Consider the following 14,142-nt stretch of genomic DNA (forward strand, 5'->3'; position numbering starts at 1 on the left):
TTACAGTACCCTTACTGTTTTTTGCCTTTCCTTTTATTTAGCTTACCTGTATTTTAATTTTTGTACACCCCCTTTCCCTCTCTTCTCTTCCCAGTTCTCCCTCTAAGATTGATTTTTGTGCATAAACCTTTCATAAGCTTTTTTAATAGTATCATGTGATAATGGTGGCCTAGAGGTAAGAAGCTGCACTGTAATCCCAAAGATATGCAGTTCAAATCCACCAGCTGCTCCGCAAGAGAAGGATGGACTGTCTCTTCCCATTAGATTACCTGCCTCTGAAAACCTGCCAGAGGGTCTGCTGTGGGTTGGTTTCAACTCAGGGGTTCGCAACAATAACAACATGCAATAATTATCTTTTTTCTGACTAGACTCTTATAGAGAGTTATACTATTAACCCAAGTGTCACACCTCTCTGGCATTCTAACCACCGTGACTTCTCAGAAAAAAGGTGGGCAGTCTCCTTCAGCCTCAGAGGCCCAGTGAAGGATCAGCAATGAGTCAGTTCTGACTCGGGGCAGTGGGCTTGAGGTGTTATAATACCACCCAGCATAATGTGTTCTAGATTTCTCCATGTTGTACAATATTTCATACATTCTTAGCCATGTTTCAGTGATGCTCAGCACATACTTATTTAAGTTTCTACTGTGTATAGGTTCTGTTCCAAACTCTGAGGTTAGAAGCAGTGAAGAAGTTCAGTACCTGCTCTCTTATTCATATTCTAGGAGGGAGAAGGCTATGAATAAAGAGCTTTGTAATACAGTTCCAGTCATGACGAGTTCTAAGGCAAATAAGAGGAGTAGAGTGGGACAAGGGAGCTGCCTTATTGGATGTGTCAAAATAAAAACCCCAAACAACAAGAAGTATATGTCATGGTCACCGAGGCTGATGCAATGCTTCAGTAGGAGTGTGTGCCTGTTCCTGGAGCAGCAGAAAGGCTGTGACCAGAACAGGGTGAGCAGGGTGTGAAAGGTCCAAGAAAAGAAGTAACAAGCAGCTGATGGGGCTTCCTGAACCTGTGGAGCTCATGTTTTATTTGGGGAGAGTATTAAGAAGTTGGTGGCAGGTTGGATTCTTTGGTGTCATTTCTTTAATGTTGTTTGATGCCATCAGTTATGACCCATAGTGACCTTATGAACCCACATCTGAACCCTGTCCTGTTGTGTGCCATTTTTAATCTGATTGAAAATTCACAAAGCAAATCAGCTTTTCATTCAACCATTCGTGCCTATTTTGTTATGTACCATTATTATGGAAGTGAAATCACACTTTTCCACTTCATCCCTGTAATTCTCATTTTCATTAATCCTTCTGTCATATCCCTTCCTGCCTTCTGGGCAAATGTGTTCTTTTGACACATAGTTATCAACCCATTGTTTGAACAGTAATCAATATGCAGCCATTATTCCGTTTAATTTTAATTAGTTCTGCATTGGATTGTCTGAAGCAATCCCAGACCTTGGGACATACTTAAAAGGAGTTGTTTTGTTTTGTTGTTGTTTGTTTGTTAAGTTACAGCTAAATAAAAACCAAACCCACTGCCACTGAGTCTGTTGAAACTCATGGAGCCCTCCTCTACTGGTTTTTCTAGAATATCAGTCTTTACAGGGGATTGCCTCATCTTTCTCCTATGAAACAGTTGGTAAGTTCAAACTGCCAATCTAACGTTACTATGCCATCAAGGCTTCTTGTTACATAAATACTGGGTCCCTAGAAGACACTCAGTAAACACTAGCTAGTAGTAGATCTGAGGAAAATAAGAAAGTGGACATCAGACAGGGTGGTCAGGGAAGGCCTGCGGGGTCAGGAGGAACCAGAAGAAAGATAGAGACAAGGCAGCATTGAGGCCCTCAACCTAGTGATGGAGTGGGAAGAGAGGCTATGTGGCTGGGGCAGAGGGAGCCCAGGGCAAGTTGAAGAGACATTAACTGACAGTGATCCCCACTTTATAGATGAGAAGATTGTGGCTCAGCAGAAAGTCACTGTACAGTGAGCAAATGACAGATTAGAGCTGACACTGACACTTATCCAGCTCCGTTTTATACCGCTGCTTCCAGAGGCTGTGGTGCACTCTGCGCCTGTGAGTTGTGATTGTGTCACGCACACCATCCCAAGTCCTGGGCTGGTAGCTCTACCCCCTGGGGCCCCCACTCACCTACCTCGCCAGTTCCCTCAGCTTCTGAACTTCATTCAGACCCATTACCTTCTCCCAGCTCTTCCATGCCTCCTCCAGTCTGCCCAGTGCCAAGGCCCAGCCACGCCCACCCAGATCTCTGCAGGGGCAAGTCCAGTGGCTGGGAACCCCACACTCAGGCTCCCCGGGTTTGTTCTGCCTTGCCCAGCACACATGCTCACACTCACACGGGTGCCTGTCAGATGACTCAAACCTGGGGCATGCTCCCAGCCCTGCAGGTAGGAACCACTGGAAGCGAAAGTCAAAGACAGCAGTACCCGTCTCTGCTTAGGGAGCTGAAGCCTAGGTGGGTGTGATGGCACAGAAGAGTTTCATGCCAACTCTGTTTAGGACAGTCAGTCCTCCTGTTCCCTCTGCAAGGCTTCTGCTAAACAGGATCTCCTATTTACAGAGGCGGGTGTGGTTCTTGTTCTTCAAATGGCAGCTGTGCCCTCATTTGCAGAACTGATAACCCCTCCTCTCGTGTCCCTCTGCCAGTCTTTCTCTGCCACCCTGGCAGTCTGGCTCAGATGTCACAAGAAGCTCTGAGATGACACTGTGGGGTGTGGGCAGAGTTGCCTCTGGCTCTGTGTGGCTGCACTCTGACTCCATAGTCTTTGGTGCACAGCGTTGCCTGACACTGAGTGGAGAACCAGAGAGCCACCCCCAACCTGTGCAGCAAGACAGGCTTTTGAGTGAGTCCTGAGCCTCTAGGCTCACAGCTGGGCCAGCAAGCCAAGACTTTGCTGCTCTTCTGCTAAAATGTGGCACCATGACCTGGAGCACTTATACAGGTCAGGAACAATGTTCTTCTCATTGTGTCTTTCACTGCCTAATGGGGTCCTGGGATGCTTTAACCCCCTTTCATTAGGCCTGAGACCTCAGCTCTGATCAAGACCTTGGAAATTCTCCCTGAGAAGGAAATTGAAACCCCATATGTGAATGAGTACAAGAGATAAGGAAGGAGTCCCAGTGGCCCTCAGAACTCAAGGAAAGTGGTCTGAGAAATTGAGGTGTTCTCAGATGATGCTCATGTATAGGCCAGAAGGCTGGCAGGGGAAAAGTCTAGAAAAAAACCTAAATGTCCCCCACTGTAGGCTGTAGGTAGTCAGTCATCTGTGTGATGGACAATGTCCACCGGTTGTTAAAAGAGACTGCAGTAAATCTGTGCTCAGAGCCCACTGAAGTATTGTTAATTGAAGATGCTGCACAAGGATAGATTGTATTAGTTATTACTATTTTAAATACTGTGTGCTTCTTAGTATCAGATAGTTCTGAAAGAAAATCTGGAAACTGGTATGAGGGGATTGCCTGTGGTGAGTGAGCAGGGAAGAGGAGTGAGGATGATTGACTTCATTTTGTGCCGTTTTATACCACATTAATCTTTAAGAAAACATTTTAAATAAATAAAGGTGGGGCTTCTCAAACTGTGTGTCAGTATCATCACTAGAATCTGAGTGGAACGCAAACTCCATCTCGGGTGGAGATTGATGATGATGATTGCCATCGAATCGAGCACAATTCATTGTGACCCTATGAACAATATCTGAAGCCTTTCTGTAACTGTTGTCCTTTTTCAAAGTTCAGTTTCTAGAGGTATGTTGTTTAGGAAGTGCATGCCACTCTTGCTTCCAAGGGTAGAGATTATGATCCTGATAATCTGGGGTGGGGGCAGGAATTTCTATATCTTAAGTCATTAACCAAAAGATCAGTTCTTCAAATCCCCCAGCCTCTCCTAAGGAAAAAAGATGGGCAGTCTCCCCTTGTAAATATGTATAGTCTTAGCCGCCTGATGGAGGGCCATCATGAGTGGGAACAGACTTGAGGGCAGTGTGGCTTTCTGGTTTTATGAGAACTCAGGGTGGCTCACAAGCTGGTGGTTCTGAGATCCCTGGGGAGGACCATGTTCCAGAACCCTACAGAGGTACACTTGGACTTCAGAAAGTGTTAAGAAACTACTTCCACTCCTAAGCAGGTGGGAAGAGCAGATGTCTGTGTACCTGGTTAGGAAAGACCAGCTCCTACTTCCTTGAGCATCTAACAAGTACCAGGCTCTGCTAAACTAATGCTCATAAGAATGCCCACAACTACCCTCTTGGAGTGAGATCAAGCCCTCATCTCAAAGATTAGGAGACGGAGGCTCTGAGAAGCAAATCGCTCACCCAGGGCCTTCCTAATGGTAAACAGCAGACCTGGGATCCAGACCAGCAGACAGACTGACTAGGGAGCTGTCGCTCTCGCCTCTGCTTTATTGCCTTCAGTCGGCTTGAGTCCATGAAATCCAGAAGCTCACAGTAGACACACAGCACCCTCTTGGAGATCATGCACAGGCTCCCTCAACAGGAAGCTGTAATTGGGGAAGCAGTCAGGAAGAATTTGCCCTCCAGTCTGAAGCTATTTTAGACTAGTGTGCGGAGTTGGTTAAGGTTGTGGGCTTTGGAGTTGACTTCCTACATTTAAACTTTTGCTGCTGCTGCTGCTGCTGCTGCTGCTGCTGCTGCTGCTGCTGCTGCTGCTGCTATGTGAACTTGGGCAACTTGCTTAACTTCTCTTTGCCTCAGTTTAAGTCTAAAATACGGTATTTTGAGCAAGACCCTGATGATCAATAACAGAACAGATTCAAAATAGAGCAAAAGAAGGCCTCTGCCGGCTTGTGTAACTAAACAAGACTAGGAGGTGGGAGGATTTAAGCATGGCTCAGATAACCTTACATGGAATCTTGGTTTCGTGTCTCCTTTTCTGAATTGATGTCATTCTTGGGGAGACTCCCACCTCACGTAACTCTCAACACACATAGACAAACATACAGCAGAGCCAAGCTTAGTGACTCCCAGTTTAACATACATAGCAGAAAGAGATCACTTCCACCCCCACCCTCACTACCTCCCAAGAGTTCTAGAAAAAGTTCCAGTGTTGATCCTCCTTGGCTCTGATTGGTCCCATTTAGGGCACATGACAATGCCTGCACCAGTCTTTGTGGCCCGAGGGAGAGGAGTTTCTCATTGCCCCAGCCTAGCACACATGCTCAGACTTGAAGGCAAGAAATGAAGTCAGCCCCACCCAGAGCCCACAGAGCTGTTATTAGAAGAGAATGGAAGCTAACAGGCAGGAGGAGCAGGTGTGCACTGCCAGGGGAGCGCAGGGCACCTTCCCCACCTCCACCACGCTATGCGAATCAACAGGCACTCAGTGATAGATGTTGACTCTGCTCTCATAACCCAGGGTCATGGCTGGTGTGGCATCCACACCTCGTAACCCCAAGAGATGGCAGGATGTCAGGCCAGCCCGGGTCTTAGAGCTGATCCTCAGATCTCCCTCTGATAACTCCGTAGTAGCCGTGTCCTGGACCACAACCTCTGAGCACCAAGTCTACTGGAGATTTTTCTGGGTGCCCATTAAAACTCCCTGGGTTTCTGGAGAGCCTACAGGGTTCCATTCGATGGGGACCTCAGAGTTCTCCTCCTGCAGCTGACTTTAGGTGGTGGTTCCCCTCACGACCCCACTCAGTCTCAGAGCCTTTCTGTGCTGCAGTGGAGCAGGACAGCCCACCCAGCCACCTCCTGCTTCGAGCCAGGAAAACCAGCGGCATGCACATGCCAGCCAGGTCGGGGGGATTCACAGGTCGCACCACAGTGGCTTGCTTCTTTTCTCCCTTCTCTCTCTCTCTCTCTCTCTCTCTCTCTCTCTCTCTCTCTCTCTCTCTCTCTCAACAACACCCTGCAAAGTAGGTCACCTGCTTCACTTCCAGCTGCCGTTGTGCTTCTTTGAAACAAGGCAGATACTGTCCTTTAAATCTGAAGGTATCCACTGTTCGGGCCTAGATGCCGCTAAGGGGACCTGAGCTGGTCCATGGACTGAGGCTTGAGGTCTGGGTCAGGGAGAAGGGAGAGGACAGGAGGACGGAGGTAAGTTAGAGCAGGCCAGGCTCTCCTGGCTGAGCGCCAGGCACTGTCTGAGCTGGTGAGTGTCAGACCAGTTTAAAGGGTCGGATGTGGCAGGTCCAGCCCCTCCAGGTGCTACAGAGCAGCAGACCTCTCCGTGGGTGTGTGCCAGGGCCTGGGCCCTTCTGACTGATGCTTTCTCTTCACAGGGGTTGGCCAGAGACCTATGACATGAATACCTCGGAACCCAAGACCGAGCCAGAAAACATGGTTCCCGGGGGCCGGCCCCCCTACCGCAGCAACGCTCCCTGGCAGTGGAGCGGACCTGCATCCCACAACTCCCTGCAAGCCTCCAAGTGGGCTGCACCAGCCACCCCAGGCCATGCCCAGTCCCTGAGCCGGCCCCCAAAGCAGACCCCATTGGTCCCCTTCCGGGAGTCCCAGCCTCTACACAGCAAGAGGTAAGGATGCCCTCCTGCACCTCCCTCCCTTCTTCCTCCTTTCACTTACGTGTTCACTGTGGGCCTTGCTATGTGGAAGGGCTCAGTGTCTGAGGTCTGGAGCCCACCATTCATCTAAACAAATGATATGCTAGTATATAGGTCAAGGAACGAAGCAGCAATCAATTCTTGGGTGCTTCTTAGGGGAAACAGGGAAGTAAGAAAGGGAAATGCACGCAGGTCAGGCTGTATGGTGGGTTCACAGAGTTTGATACATTTGCTATAAAATGTATAGATTTAGGGTTTTTTAAAAAAAATATGAGGCTATTAAAGATAAATTTTAACTTTTTTCAGAAGGATTCTGATTTAAAGGAATATCTCAAACAGTTTATAGCAGCAGAAGCTGAAGGATGTCAGCAGCAGAACCAGAAAGGAGGGCATAAGATATCCCAGCTTCCCACAGCCTCAGCTTCACTTTCTCTCAGGGTCGCACACAAAACGTGCTTGAGCCTGAGGGAGCGGGCCTATCTGTCCTGTGTGAGGACCAAGAATGTTCTTTACACTCAGCCTCTACCGCCTTCCCCTCTTTCCTCTCGTTCCAGGCCTGTCAGCTTCCCAGAAACCCCTTACACAGCATCACCAGCAGGGGCCGACAGAGCTCCTCCCTACCGACAGCCTTCAGGGAGCTTCTCCATCCCCGGCTCGGCCACCTACGCGAGGTACAAGCCATCGCCAGAAAGGTCAGAACCGCTTCACTCTCTTCAGTTTGGGAGATTTCTGGGAAGCTGTGAACTCTTCTTCCTCAGGAAGTACACAGCCCCTACAATTTTACGTACCATTTTATGGATATCTAGACCCCTGAGAGCCTTCAGAAAATCCCATCCTACTGGGGTGTTGTCTGTGTCTCAGGTTAAGATTTAGAGACAAGCTGGGCAGGGCAGGACTAGTGATTGGCTTTCTGGCACCAGAATTTTGGTTGTCTGCAGCCCAGCCCCTCAACACAAAGCCACCAGTATTACCCAGTTTTCATGGTCTTCAGACTTCAGCCATGCCCTCTCGGATCCATCCCACCTGGCAGCCCAAAGCCCTCTGTAGCTCCCCACTGTATTCAGGATAAACTCAAGCTGTGTAGACTGGCATTCAAAATCCTTTGAGATCTGGCCACAGCTGAGCTCACTCTCAGGACCTTCAGCCCAAGTCTCCCTCCCAGCACGGCCCCACCATTCTGTCTCCTGCTTCCTTACTCCCTCCATCTCCACAGTCCCCCACTACCTGCTTAACCTCTCTGCCCTGGCATCCTCCCTGGGCTCCCAGTCTCACCTTCTCTGGTCCACTCTCCAGTCAACAACCAGAAGAAGGTTTTATTTCTGGCCATGTCTGTCCCCTGCTTTAGACCCTGTGGCCAGCAAGGCCCTGCCATCTCCCCAGCCTTTGCACGGTGCCATATAGCAGCCGCACCGATAACCTGCCATTTCTTAGTAGGCAACATTTCAGAAGGGAACTCTGGTGGCCCAGTGATAAGAAGCTGTGCTGCAATGCTAAAGGCACGTGGTTTGAATCCACCAGCTACTCCACAGGAGAAGGATGGGCAGTCTCCTCCTGTTTAGTTAACTGCCTCTGAAAACATGCTGGAGGGTCAGCTGTGGCTTGGTTCTGATAGCGGTACGCAACAACTTGTGTTCTTCCCACTCTTCTCTTTTGCTTCACTAGACCCTTTGAGATGGAGCTTTGGTGGTCCTTCTCGAGGAAATCTTCCCTTATCCTCCAACCAGCACAGCGTTCTGCTATTCTGTCTCGTAGCACATTTCCTGACCGTACACACACGCCATCTTCCAACTCCGTTCTCACCCAGGCGTGTCTGTAACATGCACAAGAGAGCATGTGAACAAGCTTACTCTCCAAGGTGGGGCCTTTCCAATCCATCTGTGTTTCCATCGCACTCTGCAGGGTCTAGCATGCCTCAGTATACATTTGATGAATAGGTGAAAGGATAGAGGGAGGGAGTGTGTTTAAATAGCCTTAAGAACAGGGGTCAGTAGATGAGCCCAGTGGTTCTGAGTCTGTGCTGTGCATCAGGATCACCCAGCAGGCTCATTAAAGGGCAGGCTGTTGGCTCGAAAGTGATCGTGCGATGATAGTGCTGCTAGGCCAGGAAGTAGATCCGAGAACAGTCACTCTAGACCACCGTTTGGTCCTCAGCCTCTATTATAAAAACCAGGAAAACACGTCCATGCTCCCCTTTTCTAGTGGCCCAGCTTTCATTCAGTAGAGAGTCCTAGAAGCTAGCTGTGTACCAGGCGCTGGGAAGGATATGACAGAGTTACAGGGATTCCTGCTCTCAGGGCACTTACTGGCTTTGGTGAAGAGGGAAGGTCTTAGAAAACAGGTGCACCATGGTAAGTGTGCCTGTGGACTCAGAGCTGGAGGAGGGGGCCAGAGCCAAAGCTCCAGAGGGATTAGAAGGAGGCTGCCTCCAGAGAAGACTCATTCTCAACAGAGCAGAGGCTACAGGCGTGAATAAGGACAGCATAGAATGGAGGAGGAAGAGAGCAAGGTCTGGGGGACGTAGAGTGTGGCAGGTGAGACACCTGGACACAGCTGAAGTGAATGCTGGAGGGGCAGTTAGTAGATATCAAAGGTGATGGGGATGGTGTTACTGAGAACTCCTGGGATATCTATCCCCTCAACTCCAGGTGTTCTTCCTTTCACGATTCTTTTTAAAAATAATTTTCGATTCATAGGAAAATTAGACACAATGCTATCAAGTCACTTCTAACTTATTCCAACCCTGTTAGCAGTACAATCAGTACGCTTGGTACCAGCAATCAGGAGGTTAGGAGACATATTTCACTGGGCAAGTCTACAGTCCGGGACCTCTCCAAATTACTGAGGACTTAGGTACACTCGATTCAGGCCATGATCTTTTCAGTCACATGCTGTGCTACTGAGAGCTGGACAGTGAGCAAGGAGGAGAGAAGAAGAATTGATGCCTTTGAGTTGTGGTGTTGGAGAAGAGTTCTGAATATCCTATGGACTGCCAAAAGAACAAACAGTATGTCCTAGAAAGGATCCAGCCGGAGTCCTCCTTGAAGGCAAAGATGAAGCTTAATCTCACATTGTGGTTTGGAGGAGGAAGTGCAACTAGAATGCTCCTCAGAGGCAAGGATGGTGAGACGCCTCACAGACTTTGCACCGGTTCTTGGAAAAAGGCATCATCATGCTGGGAAAGGTAGAGAGTCAGCAGAGAGGAAGACCCTCAGCAAGGTGGATTGATGCGGTGACTGCCACAGTGAGCTTGAGCGCGATGGGTTTCATGGTGATGTTAGGGACAGTTCAGATCGTCACAATTCATAGGATCAGCACAGTCTGCTTAGTGGCACTTAACACGAGTAGCTAATGACGTTGACCATCTTTTCATGTGTTTATTTGCCATCTTTGTGTTATAGTCAGTAAAATACCAGTGCATATCTTGCCCTTTCTGTAACTGGATTTCATGTCTGAGAGTTCTTTGTATAGTCTGGATACAAGCCCATTGTTGGATTTGTGATGTGCAGGTATTTTCTTTTGATACTGCATTTGTGTTTTTACCCTTTAAACAGGCTCTTTTACAAAGTTTTGTGTTAGATGACACTAAAATGATTTTTTTAAAACTTTTATGAATGTTAAGACCTAGATCTCAAAGGCTTTCTACTGTCTTTTTCTCCTAGAAGTTGTATAATTTTGGGCGCGGGGGGTTGTGAATCCACCAGCTGGTCTGCAGGAAATAGATGGCTAATCAAGATTTATAGTCTTAGAAACCCAGTGAAAGGTCACAGTCAGAACTAACTTGATGGTGGTAGGTATTATCTTTTTATTGATTTTATACTCACCTCTACCTCCCTTCTCACCTGCATAATCATTCAAAGATGTTTATTTCTGTACAGTTTTCTTTAGCTTTTTATAGTAATGGACTCAATGTTAGTCTTTTTGTGACTTATTTCATTAAGAATAATGCCTTTCATATTTGTCCATGTGCTTTTTCTTCATTCTTCGTTGGCTTAGCCTTCTGTAGTTTATTTCTCCATTCATCCATTGATGGACACTTGGATTGTTTCTGTCTCTTTGCTGTAGTAAATAATGCTGAGTGAACGTGGCTATGCATATATGTGTTCATGCTTTCAGGATATGTACCTGGCAGTGGAATTGCTGGGTCAGATGATATTTCTATTTCCAGAAGTTATATTTTATAACTTATGATCCATTTTCTAATGTATGATCCATTTTCTGTTTGATCCTTCAAGGTAATTTTTATGTAAAGGGTGAGGCTGAAGTTAAAGTTTCTTTTTCTGCTTCTGGATATCTGCTTGTTCCAACACTTGTCTCATTGAAAAGACCATCCCTTCTCCATGTCTCAGCATTTCTTTTTTTATCACCATCAACAATTGGGCTCTGAATTTTGCAGTCATCTGCCTGCCCTGAGAGTCCCAGGAGAGAGTAGAGGCTGTTCCAGTGATTTGGCCTCAGCTCCGTTCTCTTTTTCTTGCTATAAAGTTGTCCTGTGCATATCTGCGCCCTTGTGACCCCAAGCCAGGCATTCTTGCTCAGCCAGGGATTTTGTTCCCTTTGGGATTCCTGTCTTCTTCAGCAGGTCTCCAGCTTTTAGGATTTCAGAGTCCCTCTTTTCACTAACTTTTTTATTGTACTTTGAAAATTTATAGAGCAGTTAGTTTTCCATTTAGTCGTTCATATAATTCATTAACTACTGTCTCCCACATAATAATTCTTCCTACCTCTTTCCTGTGATTCTCTTTTCCCCGTCCTCTTTTTATCATATGCATTCGTTCCTTCTGAGCTTGCATCCTGGGTAAATACTGCCCTTAAATCAGTAAATACTGATCTTAAATGATTAATTAAGCTAGGGTGTGGATACCTCCCTGGGCTAACTATTCACCTTATAATCATTGCTATTTGGCTGAAAGTTGAGCCACAGGGGAAAGGCCCTCCTTGGTAGGCCTGTCTCATGTCACATCTTAACATTTACTGGGAAGTGCATTGACACATGGTGACTAAGAGTTCAAAACAAGGCCCTGCTCCTTACCTGTCCTGCAAGCTCACTTGAGGGACTTCACCTCCCTCCACTTCAGTTTTCCCACATTAAAACGTCTGTCTTTGAGTGCTGCTTTAAAGACTGAAGGGAATAAACCGTATAGAGAAGCCCTTAGAACTGTGCCTAGTAGGTAATAAGTGTTTTAAAAGGGTTATAAATGTGATTATAATAGAGTACCAGGACCTGGCTGGCAGCTGGGACACAGAGGCCAGCAGACACTGTCCCTACCCTTAGGATGTTTGCACCTTTGTGTACAAGATGAGCATACTACCACAGAGTACAGTGTGTTAGGATGGAGACGTGTGCTGGCTTAGGAAATCTGCAGGGCTGGACCGTGAACGGCCATTCACCTATCAGGCCATTATCGAGTGGCCTCCTTCTGTTTCCTTTTTATCATTCTACAAAGATCAGTTAGGAATCATTTGGTAGCAAATAACAGAAACTCTAAATCAGACATTAAGGGGAATGGTATACAGAGGCAGGGCAGCTCTGGGGCTGGTGAATTCTGCAGTGCAGGAATATACTCAGGGACCCGCTGTACTCATGGTCCCATGATGGCTGCTGTGGCCTCACGCAAAATCGGTGCCCAGTGCCCTCAGGAGATAAAAACAGCTTCTCCTTTGTTTCTCAGTGTGAAGAAAACTTCCCTAGAACTGGGTCACCTTGACCAACCCCTTTTTGTGTTGCATTGGACACTCCCATACCTGTCTTGGAGCATTAGGATTAGCTCAAGTCATCTGGACTCCACCATCAGACAAAGAAGATGGCTCTGCCTTTAACCCACCCATCCTGTAATTTGCTTGGCCGTTGTCCAGTCAGTCAGTGAAGGGGACTGACCCAGCAGGCCGAGCTCTGCCACACGTGAGGCTGTTGCCCACGTTCAGCCTCTACAGCGGAACAGGGAGTTCACACCAGCGTGGTAGCCAGACCTTGGACTGCTCAGGATCCATCTTGAAGATGTCAGAACTACAGCTGGTTTGACACCGAGACGCCACACACTTTATCTGTCAAGTGATGTTAACCTTCCAAGGAAAGAATTAGGCATTACTTGATGTTTTTTTAAATGAACCTAAAGCTAAAGAAGGGCATTTGATCTTTTGTTCAGTAATGCTTGCCTAGAAATATCCATAGTGAGATGCTGAAAAGTCCCTACTTAGAGTAAACTTGACCAAAATTGACAGTAATAGTGATGATCCCAAATGGGACACAGTGGGCCTTGCTCGGCCAATTTGTACTAGAGCATAAGAAGGCGGTTAGCAAGATAATGACATGATTGGTAAAGAGCAGTGTGTCTTGACCTGGGACGGTAGCTGACAGGTTTTTGTTGCTGGGTGCCCTCGAGTCAATTTGGACTCCTAACGAATGCCGTGTAGCAGACGGAGCTGCTCCGGATGATGTCCTTGGCTGGCTCAAGCACATCTGTTTTGGGGAAAGTACAGCCAGAGTGCTCCTCAGATGTGAGGTGAAGGAGGTGAAACTCCATCTCACACACTTTGAACATGTTATCCAGAGGCCAGTCCCTAGAAAAAGACATGGAGCAGAGAAGGAGAGGAATACCTGCAGCAAGATCAGGTGACACCGAGACTGCAGCAGTGGCCGTGAGCACATCAGAGGATGAGGGTGGCACAGGGCTGGGCAGGGTTTCATTGTGGGGCACATAGAGACTCTCTACGTGCCGCTGTGAGCACCTGACAAGTCTTTACAGGCCTTCTTTCTCCCTTGGTGACATTGGATCTTTCCCCTATGATGTCTCTGGGTAGGTTCAAACCACCAAGCCTTTGGTTATTCCAGTGCTTAACCATGGAACTACCAGGGCTTCTGAGGCTGAGAGGTAAAATAGGTATCAGTAAAAACAGTGCCGAGAAGCCCCAGTGGCACAGTAGATTAAGCATTATACTACGGACCAAAAGGTCAACAATTTAATCCACAGACTGCGTCACAAAAGAAAGATGAAGCTGTCTTCTCCTGTTAGGATTTACAATCTTGGAACCCTGATTCCTTGAGTCAGAAGTGACTTGACAGCAGTGGTGTTTGGATTTGGTTTAGCTGTATATTCTAGAAGTAGTGGCTTTGTCCTATTGCCCACATTGTCAGGGGCCCAGGCTCCTCTCCTCTCATTCAATGACTCCTGCATGTTGCCTTCTGCTGGACGAAGAGGATGATGGAGCAAAGCTCATTTGCTAGAGCCATAGGAGAGTCTAAGAAATCAGCCTGTTAACAGGTCTCAGTGCAGCCATGGTTACCAAGGAGAAGGACAGGATTGATATTAAAGATACTGGTACATCTGCCGCTCGTACCTTCCTCTTCTTTCCACTGACCTCTACCGCCTCTGCTGCTATTTTAAAACAGACATTTTTTTAAAAACTAAACACGTCAACATGTCCATTCCCATTTTACCAGGTGGCAGGAGGAGTGACAGGTCAACTAAACAAAACTGCCTTACTCAAAATCCTAAACATGCCAGATACTGAGATCTCAGTTTTGGAGGAAACTAGTAATACATTTCCTTCCTTCCTTCCTTCCTTCCTTCCTTCCTTCCTTCCTTCCTTCCTTCCTTCCTTCCTT

General features: G+C 47.3%; 1 protein-coding gene across 1 annotated transcript in view; it reads left to right on the forward strand.

Annotated features, from left to right (window-relative positions):
- SIPA1L3 (signal-induced proliferation-associated 1 like 3) overlaps nucleotides 1-14,142 on the forward strand; it is a 108,296-nt gene that overhangs the window by 40,704 nt on the left and 53,450 nt on the right. Inside the window, exons 9-10 of the mRNA XM_006899689.1 lie at nucleotides 6,261-6,512; nucleotides 7,094-7,231. Coding sequence (XP_006899751.1) covers nucleotides 6,261-6,512; nucleotides 7,094-7,231 — 390 coding nt within the window. The remainder of the gene's footprint in view (nucleotides 1-6,260; nucleotides 6,513-7,093; nucleotides 7,232-14,142) is intronic.

Source organism: Elephantulus edwardii, unplaced genomic scaffold (assembly GCF_000299155.1).
Source record: "Elephantulus edwardii isolate Elephantulus edwardi_28Jun2011 unplaced genomic scaffold, EleEdw1.0 scaffold00266, whole genome shotgun sequence".
Taxonomy (NCBI): domain Eukaryota; kingdom Metazoa; phylum Chordata; class Mammalia; order Macroscelidea; family Macroscelididae; genus Elephantulus; species Elephantulus edwardii.